This window comes from Macrotis lagotis, chromosome 4 (genome assembly GCF_037893015.1).
Source record: "Macrotis lagotis isolate mMagLag1 chromosome 4, bilby.v1.9.chrom.fasta, whole genome shotgun sequence".
Taxonomy (NCBI): Eukaryota; Metazoa; Chordata; class Mammalia; order Peramelemorphia; family Peramelidae; genus Macrotis; species Macrotis lagotis.
This window is the reverse complement of record NC_133661.1, coordinates 256,758,402-256,785,880: the sequence shown is the minus strand read 5'-3', so window position 1 is coordinate 256,785,880 and position 27,479 is coordinate 256,758,402. Positions and strand designations below refer to the sequence as shown.

The 27,479-nt window shown below is 33.4% G+C and overlaps 1 protein-coding gene and 1 pseudogene across 1 annotated transcript in view; one reads left to right on the top strand and one right to left on the bottom strand.

The window, feature by feature from the left end:
* Positions 1-27,479, top strand: part of LOC141522414 (Fanconi anemia group M protein-like) — a 141,099-nt gene that overhangs the window by 112,303 nt on the left and 1,317 nt on the right. The window contains exons 20-25 of the mRNA XM_074235849.1: positions 6,988-7,113; positions 8,618-8,771; positions 10,637-10,743; positions 12,740-13,306; positions 17,524-17,905; positions 22,056-22,347. Coding sequence (XP_074091950.1) covers positions 6,988-7,113; positions 8,618-8,771; positions 10,637-10,743; positions 12,740-13,306; positions 17,524-17,905; positions 22,056-22,347 — 1,628 coding nt within the window. The remainder of the gene's footprint in view (positions 1-6,987; positions 7,114-8,617; positions 8,772-10,636; positions 10,744-12,739; positions 13,307-17,523; positions 17,906-22,055; positions 22,348-27,479) is intronic.
* On the bottom strand, positions 3,680-4,536 carry LOC141520502 (major facilitator superfamily domain-containing protein 10 pseudogene; annotated as a pseudogene).

Below are 27,479 nucleotides of genomic sequence, written 5' to 3'. Positions count from 1 at the left end.
CTTCAAAATTTTAAATAACTTAAAAACTGTGAAGATCAGCATTAAGTCTCTGGTGATGTACAGATTGCTGTACTAAAGAATATTACCTTTTCAAATAGGAAGTTTTATTTGTTATTGAGAAAAAGCAGAATAATTCCAAAATGAACAAGCATAGCACTTTTATTTCATTATGATATTATTGCCTAATGGGAACCTGAATAAAGTTGAGGTAGCAAAATAATATTTTTTATATACTGTATGTAAACAAAATTAATGAAAATATTTTGTTATAAAATACCAAAATAACTGATTATTTTTAATTCATACCATAAATTTACAGTATGTTGAAGAGTGCTTAAATAACATTTTTAAAAAACTTTATATTGTACTTTATTTTGCATTGCTGTTTCTGAGCAGTCAAATCAAGTCATTCAGTTCATACTTAAGACTGGTTATTCAATTACCTAGCTGTGTGGCCTTGGGCAAGCCACTTAACTCCATTTGCCTTGCAAAAGACTTAAAAAAAAAAAAGACTTGGTTATTCAAACTTCGTGTTTTTCCTGTCCTCTTCCTCATGCTCAGGAATCATTTTACATATTTTTTAGCTCTAATTATCCAAACTTGTTGCCTACAAAAATCTTATTGTGAACCCTCAGAATGACATGAAGACTACCTAGGTTTTTTTTAAAAAAAATCTATTTTTATTGATTTAATTTGTGTTTATATTGCCTTCATTTGCTAAGGTTAAATTATTCTGAGTATACTACTACTCCCTTACCTCTTTTTCCCGTAGAAATTCATTCTTTGTTATAAACAAAGATTTTAAAAGCGAAGGAAACATTTCAGAAAAACTACCCAACTTTAACAGAGACATGAAGTTAGATACATTTTCTCAACTCTTTTCTTTAACCAGCTTGATTATTATAATTAATCCATGTTCAGTTATGTTGTTATTCTTTCTCTTGAAATCATTGTAGTTTGTATTTTGTTTTCTTTGTTTTGCTTATTCACTGAAACTGCTTCTCTTCACAATTACTGGTGATATAATTGCCAAACATGATACCTTTTCTCAGTTCCCTTCTTTTTCTTCTTGCTACCATTTGACAGTACTGGGTACTCTCTCAATGTTTTCTCTTTGCTGTGTTTTTGTAATATAACTTTCTCCTGATTTTCTTTCTTTCTTATCACTTCTTAATCTCCTTTACTGGCTCATCATCCATATCACATTCCCTTTTCCCCCCTTTATTTAGACTCTGCTTTAATCAGTGACTTCATCAGGTTTTTTGTGGAGACAGTCCCCATATATATATCTGTCCCCAACCCTATTCTCTCTCTTGAACTCCAGTCTTATATCATCTATTGTATATTTCAAAATGGACTGTCCTTAGACATATCAAACTTCACATGTCCAAAACAGAATTCATTGTCTTTCTTGTAAAATCCTCTTCCCTCCTCCCTATGAGATTCTCTTAATAAAGTTGAGGGTACAGCTATCCTCCAAGGTTCGCCTATTTTAAAGATGAAGAAACCAAGGCACTGAGAAGTTAAATCTCTGTTTTATGTCCTTCATTCTTTTTCTAATTTTAATTTTTTTTTTGCAAGGCAAATGGGGTTAAGTGGCTTGCCCAAGGCCACACAGCTAGGTAATTATTAAGTGTCTGAGTTTGGATTTGAACCCAGGTACTCCTGACTCCAGGGCCGGTGCTTTATCCACTGCACCACCTAGCCGCCCCTATGTCCTTCATTCTTGAAGAAGATTGTGACAACAGGGAGGTGATGCCAAGACAAGCACATGAATTGAATTTGAATGAGGGACGGGGGCTATGCTAAGTCACCAGAGCCATCTGAATCCAGTGATCAGATATAAGTTAGGGTGACTAATCACAAAGCTAGTAAATATCTGAGACTGGATTTGATCTCCTGCCTTTCTGACTCCAAGGGAAGTGCTGTATCCATTGCCCCACCTAGCTGCCTCTAAGTGACTGAGGTACAAATTGAAGCCATGAAAACATGTAGAAGTCCACTCTTGCCTCAAACCTCTTCTTACTACACAGTAGCCACCACCTTGGTTCAAGGCCTCATCAGCCCTCACCTTGGCTCATACAGTGATTTCCTCATTGCTCTTCTTGCCTTGTTTCTTTCTTTGATCCATCCTCCACAGTTACCAGTGATTTTCCTTAAGTATAGATCTGACCATGTCACTTGCCAAACTCCAGTGGACCTCTGATGTCTCTACAATAACCAAACCTGTTTAGATTTTAAAGCTCTTCATAATCTGAATCCAGCCTAATTTGCAATTTTGCTGATTATTTTCCCCTTTTCCACATGCTTTAGTTAAACCCAACTAATGTTCTCCCTATTATTCAAACATTGTATTCCCTCTCTGATGCTCGTTGCAGTAGCTCTTCGCCATTCCTGAAATGTACTCCCTTCTTGTCACTTCCTTTAAGTGAAGCCTTTTCTGATTCCTTCCACTCCACCTCCAGTCCTGATGGCTAGTGCTCTCCCTTCCTCACTACCCTGTATTTATTTTGCAATTTCTTATATATGTATATCTTGTTTCCTCCAATAGAATATATTCTTTGAGAGCAGGGACTATTGTCTTTATAGCTACAGTTCCTTCTTAGAATTCTTTGTTTTATTTTAGTATAGAGTTGACCCTTAAATGCTTGTTTATATATTGAATCAGCTCATAGAAGTCTTTTCAAACTCAACAACACAATAATATTTGATTTCTTTTATATTGCTTAAACATTCCCCAATGGATATTGCTTTGTTTCCAGTTCTTTACTATCACAAAATGTGCTGCTACAAATATTAGTCCTTACTTTGTTTTTGTAATTCTTAGGGGCATCTGCCTAGCAGTGGGATATCTGTGTCAAATGATATAGACATTTAGTTACATCCTTTGAATAATGCTAAATTACTTGCCATTATAGTTAGATAAATTTATGGCTCGATCATCAATGTATTAGTGTGTCCATCATCCTCCATCCCTTTCAATATTGTTTTCAACATTTTTTCTTGCTTAGTTTAGGAGGTAACAACAACATAGGAGTTGATTTAATTTGCATTTCTTATTTGTGATTTGTGGCATTCTTTCTTATGATTGCTAATTTTTCACAATTTTGCTTTTTGGACTTATTTATATACCTTGGCCTTTGAAATATCATTCTTGGTCTTGTATATTTGTATTTATTCCCAGTATATCTTAGCTATCAGACCCTAATATTTGATGCAAGTATTTTTTCCAATTACTATCTCCATTTTTGTCCTCAGTTCATTAATTTTGTTTGTGCAAAATTTTCTGACTAAGGCTAGGCATTTAATAAGTGCTTGTTGATTGTGCAATTAGTAGTTTGATTATAATTAAGAATAGTTGTTTTGTTTTTGTGATCTACTCTATTCTCTTGGTTCTGCTGGCTATAACGAGAAAAGGTTATCTGATCTCATTCTTTTCCAATATTTTTATGGTATGAATTTTTATTTTTATACTTGGATTTTGCATCTAACTTGAAAATTTTTTTTTCATATTCACCAGTTAATTTATGTACAATAAAGGAATGGGGGAAGGGAATCAAAGAGAGAAAACTATACTGCAGTAGTTAGGATGTAGATGAACCAAATACTGGTTTTCTAATTGTGAATGTATTGTTTTCCTTGGGAGCACAGGTCTGGAGTACAGTTGCAGGTTCCCTTTTTAGTAAACACCTCCTGTCTGCTGCTGGAATACATCAATTGTATCTTCATCCTCCAGTTCTAACTGTACAGTTGTGTCTGTTTCATTGATTGGTTGTCTATCAAATTGGAATCTGATCTGCCTCATTGACAAACCCCATTTTTCCCTGGGGAGTGCCTCCAGAAGGAAGCAGAAAACGAACAGCAGGTCAGAGACAGCAAACACCAGAGCCAATAAGGCTGCATGAAAGTAGAAGATGGTTCCTTTTTCTGTCTCCCTGCTAGGTAGGCCCCAATCATTGGACTCACAGTGAAGCCTAGAGAATGACGATCTGGCCATCCCTTGCTCCTGGCCTGGGGTGAACTCAGGTCTGCAATGACAGCTGTGGAAAGGCTAACATTGCCTTTCCTGATTCCTCCAATTATTCTGGAGAGCAGAAAGACACTGAAGTTTTTGGAGGTGGCCCACAATGCATAGGACAAGATTAGTCCCACCAAAGTCAGCAACATGACTGGCCACCTCCCAAAGGAATCTGATACTTTCCCATTGAGAGGAGAGAAGAAAAACTGCAGGATGGAAAAGATGGAGCCAATCAAACCTCCAAATAGGACACTGTTATATTTCCTCTCGGGTGGCACACCAACAATGGCAGAGAACCAGTCCACACTCTGCTGTAAGGACTGATAAAAAGGGTCGGTGGATCTGCCATAGTGATCCAAGATGGAAGGCAAGAGGGGTAGGGTAAGAGTAAAGCCCAGTAAGTCTATAAGCAAGGCTAGGAAGACAATAGTGATGACTCGATTGGCCAATTTTGGGGGCTCTGAATGCCCTGTGATAGGAGGCCACCGAGTACAACTTAATTCTTTGCTCAGATCCATATCTTCTGCTGTCTTCTATTTGCCTTAGTCAGTTGAACACTTGGGACTTCTGGGGTTTTCACATTCCTGGTCGCTGGGCTGGGAGACTTCACCTTGGGCAGAGCTGGGCCAGGCCCAGCCCCTCCCGCCGCCTCCTGCCACCAGTCTCTCTCTCTTCCCTTGATCTAACTTAAAATTCTTGAAGACCTTGTAAACAGAGCCTAGGCTCTAGAATGTTCTAGCAAGCTTAAGGCTTTGAGTATAGTTTTGATAACAGGCTGAATCATAGTCTTGAGAAATAGTCTTAATTGTATGTGGAGAGGCTCATCAGCACAACAGTTGGCCACAAAATGATGCATTCTTTGACCTTGTTACTGTTGTTTAGTTGTACTCAGTCTTGTCTGACTTGTGACCCTTTTTGGGGTTTCTTGACAAAGATGTTGGAGTAGTTTGCCATTTTCTTCTCCAGTTTATTTTATAGTAGAGGAAACTGAAGCAAACAGGATTAAGTAACATTTACTTATCTCTTATCTTGAAGAAATTAAACTTTATTAATACTTAATGTAATAAATGACACTCTTCCCCTGACTTCACAAAATATACAAGATATCTCACAGAAAGAATGAGGCTTCCAAAATTAGAGAGGGGGGCAGCTAGGTGGCGCAGTGGATAGAGCACTGGCCCTGGAGTCAGGAGAACTTGAGTTCAAATTCGATCTCAGACATTTAATAATTACCTAGCTGTGTGGCCTTGGGAAAGCCATTTAACTCCATTTGCCTTGCAAAAAACCTAAAAAAAAAAAAAAAAAGAACAAAATTAGAAAGGCAGTACCTCTTCTTCATTTGTTTCATTTACATTGTGTGCTATATTGTTGTTTTTGTTTGACCGATTAAGTGGATATACATATTATTTATTTTTATTCATTAATCCTCAATAAAAGTAAAAGTAACTTAAAAATATTCCTGTAAATAAGGCAAGGATTGATAATATTATTAGTTACATACAAGAAAATATAAAAAGCTGACACCTTTTTTACTTCTTTTATGAGCTTTTTTTAGCCATATTTTGAAGTTAAATGAATGATGACCTAATTGTAATCTAGTGAAAAATTGGGCCAAAAATTGTTGAAATCAGAAACAAGGTCGATATATAGTTCATTAATAATAGACCTCACCTTAAGCTTACATTGGACCTTGCATATATTAGCTAGTGATAACTAATAAGACAGTAAAAAAAGATTTATGTGTTTCCAGAAACAAAATTACATTAATTGTGTGAACTTTAAATTCATGGAAGCAATATTTCCTAACCTTTTAAAAAGAACTTCTTGGTGGAAAATTTGTTAAACGTATATAAAAATAAAATAACTTTCTATTAGTTTTATTTTTTAAAATTTTATTTTATTTTCAGTTTCTAATCCCTCTTCTCACTTCTTCCCCCAATTCACTAAGAAGGAAAGAAAGAGAAATCATTAAAAAAAATTTTCAGAGTATTCAGGAGAAAAAAAAGAAATAGAAGAAATGTTTCAGTTTGCACTCTTGAGTCTATCACTTCTCTTTCAGGAGATAGATTGGCATGTTGTGTCATAAATCTTGGTGTTGTGGTTGGTCATTGTGTTTATTAGACTTAGTAAGTCTTTCAGAGTTGATTAGTTTTACAACATTGCTATTACTGTGTAGATTTTTCTCCTAGTTCAACTCACTTTTCTTTATGTCAGTTCATACTAGTTTTCCCAGATTTTTCCAAAACCATTCCCATCATTAATTCTTACAGCATAAAAATAATCCATCCCCATTCAAATTGATCTTTTGTCTTTCAGAGCCTCTGTTCTCTTATGGAGGTGTCTGCTAAATCTTCAGTGATCCTTACTGTGACTTCATGGTACTTGAATTCTTTCTTTCACACTGACTTTAATAATATTCATGGGAGTTTTCATTTCACAGTTTCTTTCAGAAGGTGTCCTGTGGATTTTTCCCATTTCTACATTGTCCTCTTGTTCTAAGATATCTGGGAAACTTTTCTTTATTATTTCTTGAAATATAATGCATAGGCTCTTTTTCGTTTACAAGTTTCAAGAAGTCCAGTTATTCTTCAATTATCTCACCTTAATCTTTTTTTCCAATGCAATTATTTTTACAGTTTTTTCTTCTTTTTTCCTTTTAGTTTTTTAGCTTTTGTTTTATTATTGGTATCTTGTAGATTCATTAGCTTTCATTTGGACAATTCTGATTTTCAAGTAATTATTGTCTTCTTAAGATTTTGTACCTCTTACCAAACTTAATTTTCTTTTCATATCTTTCTTCTGTTCTCATGTTTTTTAAACTTTTTTTAGTGCCTTCTTTTTAGGAATTCTTGTTGGACTTGTGCCCAATTTGCATTTTTTTCCCTTTGAGGGGATACTCTAGAATAACAATAATAAAAATAACAAGAGTCTTTTAATTTATCTTTTACAATTGTTCCTATTTATTTTAGTCAGAGTCATCTAGTGATGAAAGTACAGATTTTCATAAACCAGTTCTGACACAAGATGATTTCCAGATTAATAACAGGAATCCTCCAAAAAGTCTGAGAACTCTAAAAAATTATAGAAACCTAAAGGTAAGAGTTTTCTAATTCCTTTTTAATAATTATCTTTTGTTATTGTTGCTATTTATGGACTTTAAGACTTCTGAAGTCTTATTGTAGTTCTAGATGACCCTGGGTTCTTCCAAGGCTAGGTTAATAATATATAGTCTTGTCTTGCCATGCTGGTCTGGCTTTGAGTAATTGAAGCATATTCCTAGCATTCATGATAAATTTAACTGTTTTCAGAATAATCAAACACTAGAGTGGTTCCAGGGTATTTGACTTTTTTTTTAAATTACTATAGCAATATTTGAAGGCAAAAATGGTAGAGAGATTGGGATAGTATTTAGTAACTTATGTATATTTAGTGTTATAAAATTTAGAAGGAACATTGTGCGATAAGTGGTGGAAATATTTTTTCTCCATTTTATAGATGTGGAAACAATATATAGAACAGAGGTCAGCAATCCTGCAGCCTGTTTTGGTATGACCAGAAAGCTAAGAATGATTTTGATGTTTTAAAATATAATAAAACTTTATTTTACATTTTAAAAAACTTTCTTAGCTCCATAAGCTGTAGTTTGTGACACTTTTTTCTCTTCTGCTTTTTCATACTAATCTTTATCAGCAGGGGGAGCATGACAATATAATTAGAACTATTTTTACTGAAGTAAATTTCCAAGACTTATATTTTTCTATAATAGGATTTATGTTCTTATCTGTTCTGTGAGACCCTCATTTTCATAAATTTTCAAATTTATTTCAATAAAATAACATTTTTTATCTAGGAAAAAAAGAAAAACTTGAAAACATTTTAAGAAGTTATTTGGGCCAAAGTTTCAGATTTCATAAAAAACTAAAGATATTAAATTTGTTTCTCAATGTTAATGGCTGTTTCTTGGAATTGAAATTCTGTGAGACACAAGTTTTATAGAAATAAAAAATTTCCTGTTAGAATTTGTGTATTAAAATGATGAACACTAAGATTGATTTTCACAATTACTGGGATGATCCAAAACATCAAGAAAGAATTTTCTTTAGCTGATCAGTTGCTAACTGGAAGTTTCCTCAATCTAATGGTCTTTGCTAGCCAATTTTTAAAAATTGCCTTATCTCCCAGCATAAAATGATTGACTAGAAATTTCAAGATGTTCAGGATTAATTAGAAATAGGCAAGTCACTGGCATGAACCAATTCACAGGATTTGAATGTTACTACAAAAGAAAACCAGGTTAAATTAGGTATTCTAGGTGCATTTACCGATGTCATTTCCTTTTTTTTTTTTTTAATGTAGATTGTTTTCATTGTTTTAGTACTTTCAGTCCTTTAAGAACAAATGGGGGCGGCTAGGTGGCACAGTGAATAGAGCACCGGCCTTGGAGTCAGGAGTACCTGGGTTCAAATCTGGTCTCAGACACTTAATAATTACCTAGCTGTGTGGCCTTGGACAAGCCACTTAATCCCATTTGCCTTGCAAAAACCTAAAAAAACCCACAAATGAATGCTTATTTTAAAGTTGTCCCTTCATTTTTGTTAGAATGAAGGGAGGCAATTTTTAGATGAAGAAGCAGAGATTTCACAAGATGCAGAAGGTATTTCATCTGATGAAAGTGAAAAATCAGAAAATGAACAAGAATCCTTACTACTTGACTTCCTAAATGATGGGACTCAACTTTCGCAGGTTCTTAATGGTAAATGTCATTATCCTTGTTATTCTCCTTGTTTTAAAATCCTTTTGCCTTTGCTCAGGCTTTGATTTTTATTCAGTTTGCATTAGAAATTATGCTGAATAGATTCAGACAATGATTATGGAAAGATTATTATAAATTAATAGGGTATTAAATTATTTTTTTCAATTATAAAAATAACATCACTCAAAGGGGGTTAAATTCTGCTTTGTATATTGAATTCATTAACAATTTGTTTAATGGGGGCGGCTAGGTGGCCTAGTGGATAAAGCACGGGCCCTGGAGTCAGGAGTACCTGGGTTCAAATCCTGTCTCAGACACTTAATAATAATTATCTAGCTGTCTGGCCTTGGGCAAGCCACTTAACCCCGTTTGCCTTGCAAAAAAAAAAACTCCTAAAAAAAACCCCATTTGTTTAATCTATGTTTTGCATTCATTCCCTCATCTCAACTGCAACTTTTATCAGTTTAAAGGCCTAATTATGTTTTGTTTTGTCAGTTGTAGTGGATCTTTCCTGGCTTCCCTGCCTCCATTTTTTTTTTTTGCCCTCTCCATTCCTTACTTCTTCCAGTCATGAAAATAATCTTCCCAAAGCACAAGTCTGATCATATCACTTCCCTGTGAAAAAAAGTTCACTTTTCCCCCCCTTTGCCATTAGTATAAAGTATATGCTTCTTGACTTAATGTAGCAATGTAATGGACAAGTTGATCAGAGTTTAAATTATTGGATGCCAAAAGTTACCCAATGGGAGGGGCACAGTTCTGAGGTTAAGAATTAATTCAGATAAGAAGGAAATCTGCAGCTCTTGGGTGGTCTATTCCTTCTAATCATGATGTGCCACAAATGGTTCTGACTTTTTGTGACCTGGTCTAAGCTATAAGCCCTGTCTATTAATTAAAAGTATATGTCAACATGCTTGGTCCTGAATGAAGGTACAAAGCCCTCTGTGGGAGAGAGAGAGGGTTTAATAAACTCTTGGGGCTCAGAAAAAAAAAATTCAAGGTTAGTTTGCTTAGACCTGTCCCCCAAGGAATACTTTCTTGGGATTTAATCACTTTCTCAAAGTAATGTCCTTCCATGTTGGTCTTCCACAAAGTACCATTTAAAAAGGAATCAGGAACTCAGGATAACCTGATTCCTTAGAAACAGAAGCCTAAGCAGATACTACAGATATTTGACTCCCACAAAAGAAGTATGAAGTTACTACAGATTTGGGCTTTTGGAGTCAGTTCACAGGCTATTAATTCATCTACTCTCCCTTTCACTTGGCAAAATTTACAATTTCAGATTCTCTGGAGGGTGGCACTCTATTTCATGAATTTAAAAGACGGATTCGACTATTGTCTAATTTTTAAATTCTTCCTGCCCTTTTCTGACTTAAAATTTTCAGAGACCTTCTCTTATGCTTGGAGGGCACTCTCCTCTTCATGTGCATTTTGAAAAAGTTCTTTTTCCTAAAAGGTCTTGTTTATATGCTGCCTCCTCTCAAATTTTTTCAAATCATTTTTCTCACCCCTAAGCTGAAATTAAATTACTTTTACATCTGTCTCCCTTATCTTCTCACATTCTAATCTTTATCATATCTTTATATTCCCCCAATTCTATCTTTATGGATTTTGTAAAATGCTTTGTATATATTAAAATAGTTAGAATCATTTATTTAATCAAACCAGGTTACTTTATCCTTATTTTTAGTCTTTAAGTTTTTAAAAGATTATTTTTGAGAGTATTTCCTGGTCCTTCAGATAGGCGATTAACATTTCCCAAGGAATACTATTTGTTTTAACTTAGATTAGGTTATAATTAACTAAATCTTTGTGGTTACTATTTTAATGTATCCTTTTAAAATTAAATTCTCTTTATATAGATTCTGAGATGAAAAGTGTTTATCTGCAATCTGTTCGCAGTCCATTGGTAGGCAATATGTATAAAATGGTTCACAAGAAATATGATTCCATGAATATTTTCTCACAGGTATGAATTTTCAATATGTAAAAATTTCCTGTTAATGTGATTGAATGGGTTACTGGAAGATGCTTTGTAATCTCTTATAGCTATTTAAAATAAAATCTGGGAAATTTTAGCTGTGATCTCTTAAAGGATGGAGAATTAACTAGATGAGTTTCCATGGCCTTTTTAACCCCAAATTGTTATTGACTACAGGCATTAAGTGTCTACTTACTTCCAACTTTTACTTACAGTTTTTAAGACTTTGCTATATTGCCTGAATTTTTGTTTTAACAATATCTCTTGCTTACATATAACTTCTCCATAGGAACATACATTGAGTTAAATGTAGCATTTCTCATAGAGCTGAGCATACTGTAACATATGTTTGCTTACTGAAAGGCCAGAGCTATTTCCTGGGAATAAATAATTATTGACAAGAACTACCCAATAATTTTTCTCTCTACATACTTAAATAGTATTTCTTAAAGTGCCATATTACATCTATACTGATGTCCTTAGGATTATAGATTTATGACTAGAAGGGATATTAGAAATCATTTATTCCAACCACTTTATTTTAAAGATTTAAGAAAGCTTAGGCCCGGGATGGCATAGTGAGACAGTTTTATAGTTAGTAAGTAACTAAACCAGAATTAGAAACCAGATTCCCTAATTTCAAATTCAGTATGTAGGGTAGGATTGATAGAAGCTCTAGTCTTCTTTCATAATAAAGTAAGACTTATTCTCTGGTTTTAAGCTGGTGATAGGTGATTTCAACTGCTATACTAATGTTTACCTAAAGCCTACTTTGTAATTAAACATGACTAATACTTTGCTATTCATCCCCAGTAATTTTGGGACCATGATATTCCATAGTATATTGTGAAGTACTTTGAGTTTGTGTGGGATAAAAATACACTTTATTTTTTTAAGAGACTCCTCTGAGCAAAAAGGAAGGTTTATTTTGGCTTTTCTCCAGAAAAGGGCACCCCCAAGTCTCACAGAGGTAGTGAAGATCAAGGAGCTGCCCCGAGGTGACAGTCAAGCAAGATTATTTGGCCTAGCATGGATTCTCCCCTCCCTAGCCCCCTCTCTTCCAACCTGATTGGTTAACGTTTTCAGAGTTACAATCTTTATACAAAAAAAAAATCTACCCAGCAACAAAGAGAAGAAAAAAAAAGGTTTTCATATGGCGAGGGTTATCAGAAGAAGATTTCTAATGACCTTCCATTAAATGAATTAATGTCTGAGTATACAAGATCTTCTTAGTTTAGCACTCATCAAATAAGAGAAGGCAGGCTACTATTCTCACAGTCTGTTATCAAATAGATGTGTAAGACTGCAAGGTTTCTTCTCTGGAAGTATTCCACTATTTCCCTCCCTAACAGAATCAATGCAAGGTCTTTCTGGAAACAGTCCACTGTTTAACTCCCTAGCAGAATTGGGAGGGTGTCTGAATGGGAATGCAAGGCTTCTCTCCCTCTTCTAAGAATAGTTTAAGGGTAATAGTCTGTCTTTGTTTTAATGATTTTGAACCCTGAGAGGACTTCACTAAGAATATTCCCTCTTAAGAGGGAATATTTCACTCAAATTATTACCTATTTTGTGAAAGAATTCATTTTTCCTTAGCTTTAGATGACAAAAAATACCTGCATTATGGTTGACATTCATTGATTAAAAGATTTTTTTCTTTAAAAAAATAACTCAAACAGTACCTTTTAAATTTGCAAATGAAATAATCTCAGGTTAGGTAATAACTTTTGTATTAGTTAAGCATCAGTATATGAACTGACACTTAAAAAATTATCAATTTTTTCTGACTTCATTTAGTTTACATTTCATTTCAAAAATCTGTTTTTGTATAGATGTATGTGCATATATAGTTATAATTGCTAGGTAACTTCATTAGTTGTCTCATAATAGTAATGAAAAAATATAGTAGTTGATCAGCAAATACTTGGACTACATTAAGAAATTTAAAATTCTCTTATGCTTTTTTTTTTAAATTTTTTTGCTGTAGATCCCTGAACAAGATGAAACTTACTTTGGAGACAGCTTCTGTGTTAGTGATGAGGAAGAACATCATATCAATGATTCAAGTGAGGAAGTGTGTGTTGATTTCAGTTTATTAAATGAAGATAGCTTTACTGATGGAAGAAAAAAATACCATACAAGACGTTTAGCAAAATTAAAGCAAGTTAGGACACAGGAAAATTTTGCATATAAAAAAAAGAAAGTATCCAGAATTATTATTCCTGATGATTCAAGTGAAGAAGAAAGCATTGGTAATATTAATGATAAAACAGAATCTGATAATGTGATTGATGAAATAAACATTTGTAACAAAACAGAAAAACAAGATGATTGTCTTCAAAAATCATTACTTTCTGGATCTTTGAAGAGAGACAAAGTACATGAACCAGTTGTTATTAATAATTCAATCAAGGAAGGACAAAAGAGACCGCTTAATGTTAAATGCATAATTTCTGAAACTCTAAATGCAAAATCCCAATGTGATTATAAAATTAGCTCTTTATTGAATGTTGATTCACTGAAAGACTACAAAAATTTTACAGCCCAGTCTAAGGTATGAACCAATAAAATATCTTTCAGTTTTTTTAAACAAAATATGTCATATATTTCCTTTTATTTTTTGTATATGTTAATTTTATTTTAATATTTATTTGTTTCATATTGTCAAAATATTCTGTTTATTCCAGTCTATTTTACTAGGCAAATGGTTTATTGAATAAAAGTTTTTTAGCTTTTGTTCTAAACTTTCTCCTTTCCATTTTTTCCCCTCCCAAATACCTTTTTTAAAATAAGTTTTTATCACCATACTTTCTCCTGGTATCTCTCCCCATCAGAGAGATAACCCTTATAACAAATTTTTTTAAGAACAAAAAAGGGGGAAAAGGGAAAAATAAGCATAACCAATCAATCTGTTGAAAAATTCTGAAAATATATTGTATACTCTTAAAGGACTCCTGTAAAAATATATTGTCCATTCGTATAAATGGGTGGGCTTTGGAGTTTCATATTATATCTCTTCTTTAGAACCATGTTTGATCTTTGTAATTTTGTTATATTCAGTTTTGATTTTTTCATGTATATTTATGTAATCCTTGTGTATATTGTTTTCTTCACTCAACTTATTTCACTTTCAGTTTATGTTGTTTTTTCCTTTCTCTGTTTTTATCATATTTGTAATTTTTAGCCCAATAATATTTGATTACATTCATGTGCCTTATTGTATTTAGTCAATTCCTAGTTGACTAATTTTATGCTTCTATGGTTTCAGAAAAGGTAATACTATAAATATTTTGGTGTAATGAAAACTTTTTTATTAGTGACCTCTTTAGGATAGAAGCCTAGTAAAGGATTTCTGGATCAAAGGATATGATCATTTTAGATACTTTATTTGCATATTTTCAAGTTGCTATTTAAAATGATTATGGAGATTCAATTTCAGCATCATGCCCTATCTTTTCACAGTCTCTCCAGCATTGACCATTTCCTTCCTTTATCATTTTGGGAAATTTACAGAATATAAAGTGAAACTTCAAGGCTGCTTTGATTTATAGTCCTCTTACTATTAATGATATGGAGCATTCTTTCAAATTATTATTAATATTTTACAGTTCTTCTTTTGAATATGTCTCAAGCTATTTAAACTAACCTTTACTTCTTTACCAGAAACTTACTAATCAAATCTTTACAAGTTTTTTGTTTTTGTTTTTTTCACTTTGGTAGCTTGTTCTCCAGATAGTTTGTGCATATTATAGTTATTTGGAATTGGATTTTCTATTCTAATAATTCCTCTTGAATTTTGGTACTATTTTAAAGAAATGCTATTTTATTTTTGAGGCTTTATTTATAGCCTGAACTTTTGCAGAAACTATTAGTTTCTTAACTAGTATATTTGCTATTTTCCCCATACTTAAAATGCTCATCCTCCTTCACTGAGAATGCTATCTTCCTGTCTTCCTTTAAGTCCAAACTAAAATGCTTAATATCAGTTCTCCCTCTCTTTTAATTATTTCCTATTTATCTTGTCTATGCCTTTTTTGTATATATTAGCATATTGCCTTCTCAATTAGATTCTAAGCTCCTTTTTGTTTATTCAACAGTTTCCTCATTATAGATACATTAATTTTGTTCATGCATAAACTTTTTAGTTTCATGTAATCAAATTTTTCTCTTCTTTTGCCATTGCCCCTTGCCTTTGTTTGGTTTCAAGGATTCATATCAGATCCATAGCTATGAAGGATATTTGAACGGCTTCTCTTTATTTTATTTATTTTTTTTAGGTGTTTTTTGGCAAGATAGATGAGGTTAAGTGGCTTGTGCTAGATGAGGTTAAGTGGCTTGTGCAAGGCCACACAGCTAGGTAATTATTAAGTGTCTGAGGCCGGTTTTGAACTCAGGTATTCATAACTCCAGAGCTGGTGCTCTATCCATTGTGCCTAGCTGCCCCTTCTCTTTATTTTTTAATGCCAAGCAGCTAGGTGGTACAGTGGATAGAGCATCAGCTCTGGAGTCAGGAGGGCCTGAGTTCAAATCTAGCTTCATTTATTGACTGTGTGACCTTGGGCAAGTCGCTTAACCCTGATTGCCCTACATTCAGGGCCATTTCCAGTCATCCTGATCGTATCTGACCACTGGACCCAGAAGGCAGAAACTGTTTTTCTGACTTTTGTTATTCCCAGTACTTAACAAAGAAGGGACTTCTGTTACATACAAGGCACTTAAATGTTTTTTTGAATTCTCTATTAGGTTGTGAATTTCTTAAAAACATGTACTTTGCATTCTTTGTAACCCTTGTTTAGCACAGTGCCTATCATGTAACAGGGTAATAAAATGCTCGTTAGCTTGTTCTTATAGGTCCTCAATATGGTTAATTTTATAAAAAACAAAGTATACAAAGAGAATCTTTGCCATGCTTTATAAGAAATGGGGAGTTGTGAAAATCTTTTGAACTACACAAAAGTTCACAAGCTCTCATGTGAAATTTATCCTTTTATTTTTTTCCAGCTTTATTTTGTTGTTAATATACAGAAGTACTGATGAATTGTGTGGATTTGTTTTTATCTTGCCACTTTGATGAAGTTGTTAATTATTTCTTAAGTTTTTAAGTTGAATCTTGCTAAATTATCATATCTCCAAAGAATGATAATTTTATCTCTTCTTTGCCAGTGTTTATTGTTTCAATTTCTTTTTGTCTTATTTCTATAGTTAATAATCCAGTCAGTACCATTTCAGGTAATAGTGATAATAATGGATATCTCTGTGTTACTCTTGATCTGATTTGGAAAAACTTCAAATTAATCCCCATTATAGATAATGGTTCACCATTATGGATAGATTCTAATTGTTATATTAAGGAGTAATCCATTTACTCCTTCCCCTTTTGACCAGTTCAGATGAGAATGAAATTCCTAGTATTATTTCTTTCTGTATTCCTCATTTGTCTTCCACCAGTTTATTTGAGATAACTTCCCCCAGTATAAACAGAGAAAATTATAGACTATATACCAAATGAACATTGACACAAAAAAATTAAATAAAATATTAGTAAGGAGGCCACAGTCATGTTTAACAAAGATTATACATTAATAACCAGATTAGATTTACCTTAGGAATGCAAATTTAATACTGAATCGAGAGAACTATCAATATGTTATTAATCATTAATTTTTCTATATATTAATAGCAACAAAACTATATAACTTTATCAATGAATTTCAGAAAAAAAAATTTACAAGATATGCCACCCATTCCTGAAATACTGTGAGCTATGATGAAGGCTAAACTTGAAAAAAATAATGAACTACTTATTGAGGATATCCTTAAAGTAAATGTAATAGAAGTATAATTTTCATGATAAATTAAAGATTATGCATTAAAATCTCATTAACTTAATGCCGGACCATGTAAAAATAAATGATTGCAACTAAAAGATCATCTAGTATACTAAAAAAAAAAATTAAGATTAATTTTTAAAAAATCTTTATTTTTTAAATTAACACCTTCCTATAAGAAGGTGGGTGTTTAATCTTGATTTAATCATGGTTTTTCACTTCATGGATCTTATTTCTAAAGTCTTCAACAATTTTTTCTCTGTAATATTACTTCATGAATTGTTCTCTTAATTTTGTTAACTTTCCCCTTCATCGGTTCATAAAAGTCTTCCAGTTTCTTCCGAAATTCTCCATTCTATCATTACTTATGGAATAATAATATTCCACTACTTTTGTTTGACACAGTTTGTAACTTTCTGTGCATAATTCTAAACTGTTTTCATTTTGTGAATTTCTGTATTTATAACTATTATCCAGAAGATTCTCTATATTACCTCCATGTCATTTTATTTTTCATTTTAATTGATGGCTTTAAAAAGTTTATGTATGGGGCAGCTAGGTGGTGCAGTGGATAAAGCACCAGTCCTGGAGTCAGGAGCACCTGGGTTCAAATCTGGTCTCAGACACTTAATAATTACCTAGCTGTGTGGCCTTGGGCAAGCCACTTAACCGCATTTGCCTTGCAAAAACCTTAAAAAAAAAGTTTATGTTTTATGTAGGGGAAATTAGGTGGCACAGTGAATAGAGTACCAGCCCTGGAGTCAGGATGTCCTGAGTTCAAATTTGACCTCACACTCTTAATAATTTACCTAGCTGTGTGACCTTGGGCAAGTCACTTAAACCCATTCCTTGCAGAAACCTTAAAAAAAGTTTGCGTAAATTGGAAGAGAATAATGAGTTTTCCTACCTTCTTTATGCTTGTTTTCTTTTCTTTTTTTTTCAGCTTAATAGCGATCTGGAGGATATTAATTCAAAACCTTTAGTATTATGTGGTTCCAGTTCAACTGAAAACTTGGTTCTGCCACCTTCTTCATTTGGACTTCCAGAGAAAAAGCAAAGAACCAGTATTCTTGTAGATAGCCGGGAAATTTCCTCTGGTTCAGAAATAATTTCCTCTTTGAGAACTATTCATGGATTTGAAGTGGAGGTTTGCTCACTCAATGGCTGTGATTACATTGTTAGCAACCGAATGGTAGTTGAAAGAAAATCTCAATCAAAGATGATGAACAATATGAATAGGTGTAAATTTGTTGAGAAGATTCAGTATTTACAGAATAAATTTGAAAGAATATGTATAATTGTGGAAAAAGACAGAGAAAAAACAGGTTTGTATTTAAATGATGTTTTCCCAAGCCCCTTAGGTTAAAAACAAAGCCAAAGACAATTCCTTTACCCTCAAAATATAGATAGTCTGGGGCAACTAGATGATGCAGTAGATAGTACATAGGTTCTTGAGTCAAGAGAACCTGAGTTCAAATTTGACCCCAGATATTTACTAGGTGTGTGAACCTGGGCAAGTTACTTAACTCTAATTGCATGCCCCCCTGCCCCCCCCCCACATACACATGCCCACACAACAATTTCTATATTAATTATTTTGTGAAAGAAAAATGAGAACAAAAGGGGAAAAATTTAAAAAAAACATAAAACCAATTTAAAAAAAGCAAAAATTGTATGCTCTGATCTGCATTTAGATCCATAGTGCTTTTTCTGGATGTGGAGGGCATTTTCCATCACAGGTCTTTTAGAATTGTCTTTGTCCACTGTATTGCTGAGAAGAGCTAAGTCCATCATAATTGTTCATCAGACAATGTTGCAGTTTATATGTATATTGTGCTCCTGGTTCTATTCACTCAGCCTTATAATTCATATAAGTCTTTCCAGGCTTTTCAGAAATCTACCTGCTCATAATTTCTTAGGGAACTACAATACTCCATCACTTTCATATACCATAATTTGTTCAGCCATTCCCCAAATGATGGACATCCCTTCATTTTCCAATTCTTTCTCCTCCTTTCCTTCCTTCTTTTTCTTTATCTTTCCTTCTTTCTCTTTTTTTCTTTACTTCCTGCCTTCCTTTTCTTCCTAAGTTTTCTTTCAGAAAATGACAGATAAGGAAGTGTTTTTCGTGATTGCACATGAATGATGATGTTTGTCCTTCATTCTTGAAGAAGCCCATGGCATTGGGGTGGTGATGCCATGACAAGCACATGAATTGGATTTGAGTGAGGGGGAGTCTGTGCAGTGTTACTAGCTGTACTTTCTCCAGAGCCATCTGGGTCCAGTGGACAGATATGGATCAGGACGATGAGCGATGGCCCTGGATGTGAGGCAGTCAGGGTTAAGTGACTTTGTCCAAGGTCACACAGCTTGTAAGTAAGGTGTCTGAGGGTCAATTCAAACTCCTGTCCTACTTACTACAGGACCAGTGCTTTATCCACTGTGCCACCTACCTACTCTGATTACATTGACTGCACAAGGATAAATCACAATCAAATTGCTTACTGCCTCAGGGAGGAAGGGATAGAATTTAGAACTCGAAAGTTTTAAAATTAGATGTTAAAATTATTCTTGCATGTAATTGAGGAAAAATAAAATATAATTTTTAAAAGTATATATGATTGGGGCGGCTAGGTGGACACTTAACCCCATTGCCTTGCAAAAAACATTAAAAAAATTTTTTAAAAAGTATATATGATTTACAAATATCTCATTGTATTTTCAATAACCCTAGAAGGTAGGTACTATTATTATTCCTATTTTACACATGAAGAAATTGAGGCAAGCAGACTAAATGGTTACCAGCACAGCTAGTGTCTGCTCTTTGTAATCCTAGTTCCACCATTGTACCATCCAACTACCAGAATCTCTTAGCATAGTGGCATGAAAGGAATTTGATAGAATTCCTTCTTTGCCTGTTTTTTTTTAGGTTTTTTTTTTTGCAAGGCAATGGGGTTAAGTGACTTGCCCAAGGCCACACAGCTAGGTAATTATTAAGTGTCTGAGGCCAGATTTGAACTCAGGTACTCCTGACAGGACCAGTGCTCTATCCACTGCACCACCCCCTGCCTATTTTTTCCAAATAGTTTATATTATATTGGAATTACTTTTTCTTTAAATGTTTTCATTTCATTTCATAGAATTCACTTGACAACCATCTGACCTTGCTGATTTTTTCTTTGGGAGTTCATTTATATCTTATTTAATTTTAATTTCTTTTTCTTGAAGACAGAATTTTTTAAATCTTTTTCCTCTTTTATTAAATTGTACAATTTCTATTTTTATAACTATTCATCCAGTTTGTTAAATTGGCATAGCTTTGAACAAAATTGAATAATTGCTTTAATTTCTTCATCATTGGTGGTAGTCACCATTTTCACTTTTGGTATTGTAATTTCATTTTCCTCTTTTTTAAAAAAAAATCAAATTAATTTATGATTTATCCATATTTTTTTTAAAAAATCGGCTTCTACTTTTAATTTGTTCTTTATCTTGCCTTTTAAGTTGCATGTCAGATCCAATGATCTGCTCTTTATTTTATTGATATGTTTAGAGTGAAAAAATTTTCTCCTTAGTACTGCTTAGACTGCAATCGGTACATTTTGGTATGTTGTCTCATTTTTATCATACTTTGTTAGTGAAATTATTTTTCTATGAGTTGCTTTTTTTGACCCACTCATTCTTTAGATGATTTAGTTTTCTAAAATTTTGAATCTGTTTCTGTAGCCCTTTAACTGAAATTTTCATTGGATCATGATCTGAAAAGAATGTATTTAATATTTCTGCTTTTCTGAATTTGGCTGTCAGAATTTTATCCACTAATACATTTTCAGTTTTTTGTGTATGTGTCATATGGTACTGAGAAAAAGGTATATTCCTTTCTCTTTCCATTCAGTTTTCTCCATAGGTCATATCGAACTTTTCTAAAATTCTGTTCATCTAATTGACTTTTTTATTGTGTTTTTCTTGGTTAGATTTATCTGTCTTTGACAGGAGAAAGTTGAAGCCCCACTGGTATAATTTTACTGTCTATTTCTATTTCCACCTGTAACTCATTTAACTTTTCCATTAAGAATTTTGACAGCTATACCATTTGATATATATATATAATATATATATAATATATACACATATATATGTCACTTCAATCTATTCTTATATATTACAAAATATTTATTTTACTTCATTGTCAATGCTAGCTTTTAGCAAGTTGTAGTTTTTCTGTGTATTTAATGTAAAACCTGAGAAAGAATTTCTCAGTAATTAATAATCAGTTTATTAATTAGGTTTTTGGTAATAAATTTATGGTCAGTGGTTTCTCTTGGTAAACAAAGATGAGCAATGAAGACCCTGAGAGCCTTAGATGCTTTTTTGAAAGGGAATGCTCCTAATAAATGAAAATCAGCCATATTTGGTAGACATTTAATGAGGAAGAGAATAATATGTCTTCATCTCCTCTTGTTCAAAAAGTAGCTTGGTCCTTGAGACTCAACTACCTCCCACAATCTGGACAGGGGAATCCACCTCATTGGACCTCTTTGAGTAGTTTTCTCCTTCATGAACTGGGTTACCTGAAACTCTAATGGAAGAGTACAAGAAGAGGAATTCCTTTTCCTAGGGTAAAACTTAACCAGAACTAGATTCAGTTTATATTTGAAATATAAGTTAGGTTTTTTTATTTCAGTGTGGTGCTCCCCAAGATTAAAGAGTATGTTCCTTGAGGCCCAGGATCAATCTTATCAGTTAATCAAATCCTTCACAGACTGACTTTAACAAGCACTTGATCTTAATGAAGAAATAGTATAAAACATGAATTCCACATTATCAATTGGTTATTAATAAAATAATTTCTTACCAGTTTATCTCCTTTCATTAGATTTATCTTTGCTTTTGCTTTTTCTGAGATCATGATTACTACGTCTTTTTTTCTCCACATCAACCAAAGCATAATAGCTTCTGATATAGCTGCTTACCTTTATTCTGCTTGTGTTCTCTTTATTTCAGTCATGTTTCTTGTAAACAATATATTTTTCAGGTCCTGTTTTTAATTTATTTTGCTTTTCTTTTCTATTTTATGGGTAGGTTCATCCCATTCCCATTCATGGTTATGGTTATTGTATATTTACCTCCATACTATATTCCCCCCTTTTAACCTCTTTCTCTTCTTTCTTCCTGTCCCTCATCTAAAGTGTTTTACTTCTGACCACCACCTCCCACAATCTATAATATTCCTTTCTATAAAGTCCCCCTTCTCTTAACTCTGTCTTTTTTCAGTGTCATGTCTGTCTCAACTGCCTTTTCCTTTTTTGTGCTCTTTAAACTAGAATAAATAGAATTTATCTAAAACTTCCAATGGTTCTCAGATTATCCTATTTTCAATGCTGAGATATAAATTAATATTATTAATAATTTTACTCATTAATACTGTATTCTCTTTTGTGGTTAATATTTTAATATACTTTTTTTTTTAATTAGGAGCTACTTTGAAAGCATTTCAAAGGACGAAGAGCTATGATAGTCTTTTGTCTGCCTTAATTGGTGCTGGAATTCGAATTCTTTTCAGCTCCTGCCAGAAAGAAACTGCAGAATTGATTAAGGAATTGACTTTAGTAGAACAGAGAAAGAATGCTGATATTCATACTCCAATAACTGTGAAAGATAAAAAACGTGACATTTTCCAGTTTTATCTAAGTATTCCTAATATAAGCTATATAACAGCTCTAAATATGTGTCACCATTTTTCATCTCTGAAAAAGATGACTAACAGGTATGTTTGCTATCATATTTTGACTTACTGTTTAGTGATTAAAGTGTTCTCTAAGAAATTTATTAGTTGAGGTAAAAATTTCAGATATCTTTTATGTTGTACTGTAATATTCCTATTACTTCCTAACACAGAAATTATGTCACTTGAAGTAACTTGGCAGTCACTTTCATTCTTTAGAAAGAACACTGGCCTAGGAGTGGGAAGATCTTTTCCAGTTTTAGTTCTAGTAATGCCACTGCCTTGTTAGAGATTACCCAGCTAGTTTACTTATCTGTTGTATCATTTTGTAAAAATAAAGGGGTTGGATGGAATGATCATCAAGTTCTAGCTCAAAATTTCCATGATTTGGGCAGCTAGGTAGTGTAGTGGATAAAGCACGGGCCTTGGAGTCAGGAGTACCTGGGTTCAAATCCAGTCTCATATACTTAATAATTATCTAGCTGTGTGGCCTTGGGCAAGCCACTTAACCCCATTTGCCTTGCAAAAAAACTAAAAAGAAAAAAAAGAAAAAAATTCCATGATTTTAAATTGTTACTTCTTGATAGAATGAAGTTTGAAAATTTAAGTAAACAAAGTTATCTCAGCATGATCAATTTTGTACAGTAACCCACAAATTGGGTTAGTGGCCTCTCTCAATTATCAAAGACCACAAGATAGGGCTTTTCTTTTTCCAACTGATTTTACAGATAAGGAACTGAGACATAGGATTAAGTGATTTGCCTCAAGTTCACAAAGTTAGTGTTTGAGGTAGGCCTTATCAGCTTTCATAAGTTTTGGGAACTAAAAGAGAACAAAGAATAGAATTGAGTAGGTGGGTAAAAAATAACAATTGGTTATAGGGCTGACAATGTCATGAGGGTGAGGATAATATGATTAATAAACACGCTACTCTATCATAGAGAATTGCTTATTTATTCATCTGCTTATTGTAGACCTTATTAGTAGACTTGAGTTAACATACTCCCTGGCCACCAAAATAGGTTTGTCAGAGATATGAAACTATCTTTAGTGGTGCAAAGACAGTTCAGGGACAATTATTTTTTAGAGCTAGCTTTAGGACTTAAAGATATCACCATATCAGATAGTTGGTACATGTGCCAGTCCAAACCTAGACAAGCCCCTTTAGTACCTCTTTTGGATGGTTATCTTACTATTGGCCCTAATTGGGATAATCCTGTTAGCTGTGTGTGTGTCTCCCCTGTGTGATTCATTTAAAAACTCAAATAGTACAAAATTCTTTCAGCAAATTAGGACTGGTGTATAGCTTTAATAATGAAAAGGTAAAAATATTGACAGAAAAAGTCAGTAGTGCTTTCAAAGATGAAGATTATGAATTAATTTGAGGAAGAGATTGCTGGTCAAGTGTGAAGACCAGGTAGTTATTTAAAAGGGGGGGAAAGATAAATTTCTGAGTTCAACTTAGGATCAGAGAAAGGTGGTTTTAGGCAGCTGTAGATTCAATCACAAAAATCAGTTCAGGGGCCAGCTAGGTGGTGCAGTGGATAGAGTACTGCCCCTAGAGTCAGAAAGACCTAAGTTCAAATTTGAACTCAAACTTTTTACTTAATTAGCTGTGACCTTGGACAAGTCATTTAACTCCATTACTTTGCAAAAGTAAAAAAAAAATCAATTCAGTTTAAAATAAATTACATAGTTGAATCAATATAGTAGAAATACATATAGCAGAAACTAGAATTTTTTTATCTTTTTACTAGAAAAACAATAAAGCAGCTCTCAGATAATAATTTTGATTAATCAATATGGCAATTCATTCTGGAATTGTAGGAAGCAGAGATGTGGTCACACTCATCTCTATTCTAAATACTGGATTATTAATAGCTCCTGGTCCACCAGGGCAACACAAGTACACACACAAAAGATCTAAAGCAGAGATGGGGAAGGCTTGTCCTGTGGGTCATACAAATGATTTTGGTCTGGTGCTGCCAAGACAACCATACAATCATAGGTAGTTATCAAAATTCAGTAAATCTAGGAGCTTTTTAGGGGTAAATTAAATATAGCAGGCTAATTTTTAAGTTGAAGATTTTGTATGGCTCTCAAATATCCAAATGGTCCTTGGCAGGCAAAGGTTCATCATCCCTGATCTAAGGAGACATGCAACAGGATGCCATATTATTGGTTAGATAGGTGACCCTGGAATCATGAAGAATTGGTTTCAGGTCCTTACTCTGTTGATCCTGGGCAAAACAATGACATAGGATCTAAAATAACTTTAAGACTAAGATGCAGAACAAGTGTAAACTTGTATTGATATAGTGAGTTTGCTCACTGATAAAAAGAGAGATGAGATTTTATCTCACTACCACTTCATTGTCTTCCAGTCTTGTTCTTGTTTTTGGAAGTAAATCTACATATAACCTCAGTCCAGGAAATTAGCCAAATATAAATTGATTCAGTGACTAGATAGACTAGGTGGTTTCGGGCCAGTAAATTTATATGGTGACAGAGGGAGACCGATGCCTTTCTAGAGCAGTCTGAGGTAAAGACATCACTATTTTTTTTTTGCTTCTTTCAATATGCATTCATTTTTTTTTTTTTAGGAATATCTTTTTTCTGAATTTTATAATTTTTCCCACAATCTTGCTTTCCCCCCCACAGAAGGCAGTTTGATAGTCTTTACATTGTTTCCTTGCTATACATTGATCAAAATTGAATGCGTTGAGAGAGAAATCATATCCTTAAGGAAAAAAATAAAATATAAGAGATAGTAAAATTACATAATAACTTTTTTTAATTAAAGGTAATAGTTTTTTATCTTTGTTTAAACTCCACAATTCGTATTCTCCATTACAGATACCCTAAAATTGTCCCTGATTGTTGCACTGATGAAATGAGCAAGACCATTAAGATTGATTAATACCCCCATGTTGCTGTTAGGGTGCAGTGTTCTTCTGGTTCTGCTCATCTTGCTCAGCATCAGTACATGCAAATCCTTCCAGGCTTCTCTGAATTCCCATCCATCCTAGTTTCTAATAGAACAATAGTGTTCCATGACATACATATACCACCGTTTGTTCAGCCATTCCCTAATTGGACATTCACTCAATTTCTAATTCTTTGCCACCACAAACAGGGCTGCTATGAATATTTTTGTACAAGTGATGTTTTTAGCCTTTTTCATGAACTCTTCAGGGTATAGATCCAGTAACAGTATTGCTTGTATCAAAGGATAGGCACATTTTTATTGTCCTTTGGGCTCAATTTCCAATTGCTCTCCAGAAAGGTTGGTTGAGTTCACAGCTCCACCAACAATGTATTAGTGTCCCAGATTTCCCACATCCCTTCCAACATTGATCATTGTCTTTTTTGGTCATATTGGCCAGTCTGAGAGGCATGAGGTGGTACCTCAGAGATGCTTTAATTTGCATTTCTCTAATCAGTAATGATTTAGAGCAGAAGTTACTCTACTTTTATGAGCATAACAGTTACATAGGTGTCATGAGGAAATTTTAAGTTGATACTATTTCTTTGGGGCTAGATGGTTTTACCTCCTAAACTCCCTAATCACAGATGGATGTTGCTGTTGTCAGTGTTCTCCCTCTTCACAGAATGAGGAAGGGGCAGATCTTAATTTTAAAAAGATTATTTAAAATGCTTAAATGAATTTGCTTAGATATGATTTCATTTAAAGGGGAAGTGGAGAGATATTCTATACTTTTTCTCAATTCATCAAATGATATAAAATGTTTTGGACAGTGGCCTTTGAAGTGGGGTGCACAGGATGATTATAAGTAATATTTTTATATAAAACAATAAGAAATATATTAATTTTTAACATGATTTAATACATAAGAAGCAGCATGGTGAACTGAGTTTTACAAAATTGGAGGTTTGAGAATCACTCCCTCCCTCACTAGTTGTTCGTTTTCAGCATATTGTGACCCATTATAATTTATGTGTTCCTGATTAAGTATATAAATTATCTAGTTTTAATTAAATTAAACTCCATTAAATGGACAGCCAACAAGTTTTTCTTTCATAGAATTCACAAATTGAAGGTAAATACTATTGTTTAGTATAAGAGAACAGTTAGAAAATGACAGAACTGACACTTCTATTCTTTTTCAGTCACATTGTTAGGTAAATCTAGTATTGTTATGAAATCTGACAAGAACTTTGACCAAAAAACATTCAAATTATCAAGAATATTACTTAAAATATAGGTTTACATTCATTTTTAATTATTAAGTGTCTGAGACTGGATTTGAACCCAGGTACTCCTGACTCCAGGGCCGGTGCTTTATCCACTGCACCACCTGGCTGCCCCTTACATTCATTTTTATAAATGATAACTTTGTTCCAAGTATAAGTTATATTTTAAGGTACCATGATGATGATGAGCACAGCAATTAAAAAACAAAGCTATGTATCTAAAGTGATACCTCTAAGATTATCATATTTTCAATTTAAAACACAGGCAGAATTTTCTGTGTTAAAAAATTTTCTCAGTGAAAGGATTTAGTGTATTATTGTTATTATTATTATTATTATTATTTTGGCAAGTCAATGGTGCCCCAAGGTCAAACAGCTAAGTAATTTTTTAACTGTCTGAGGTCATATTTGAACTCAGGTACTCCTGACTCCAGAGGTGGTACTCTATCCACTGTGCCACCTAGCTGCCCCCCAGATTCAGTGCATTTTGAATCCATTTGCTAAAAATATAACAAAATACACTGTCATGAAAGATGGAAATAGACTAATTAAATTTCAGCAAAAATTCCATTGAATTGATGAATCAGATTTCAAAATGAATATTACAATTTTAGTACCTACAGTCAAGGAAACACTTTTATTCCATTGGGATCTATTTATTTTTGTGAAGTATCATTTTTAGCTGTGATTAGCCATTAAAACCAAGTATTGGGGTGGCTAGGTAGTGCAGTGGCTAGAGCACCGACCCTGGAGTCAGGAGTACCTGAATTCAAATCAGTTATTACCTAGCTGTGTGGCCTTGGGCAAGCTACTTAACCCCATTGCCTTGCAAAAAAAAAAAAAACAAGTATTAAAATAAACCAAACTGAAACTAAAGCCATTATCTTTGAGTTTTTTTTATGTTAAATCAAGATTCTTTTCAAAATGAGAAAGTCAATCATGTTTTACTCATAAAAAAT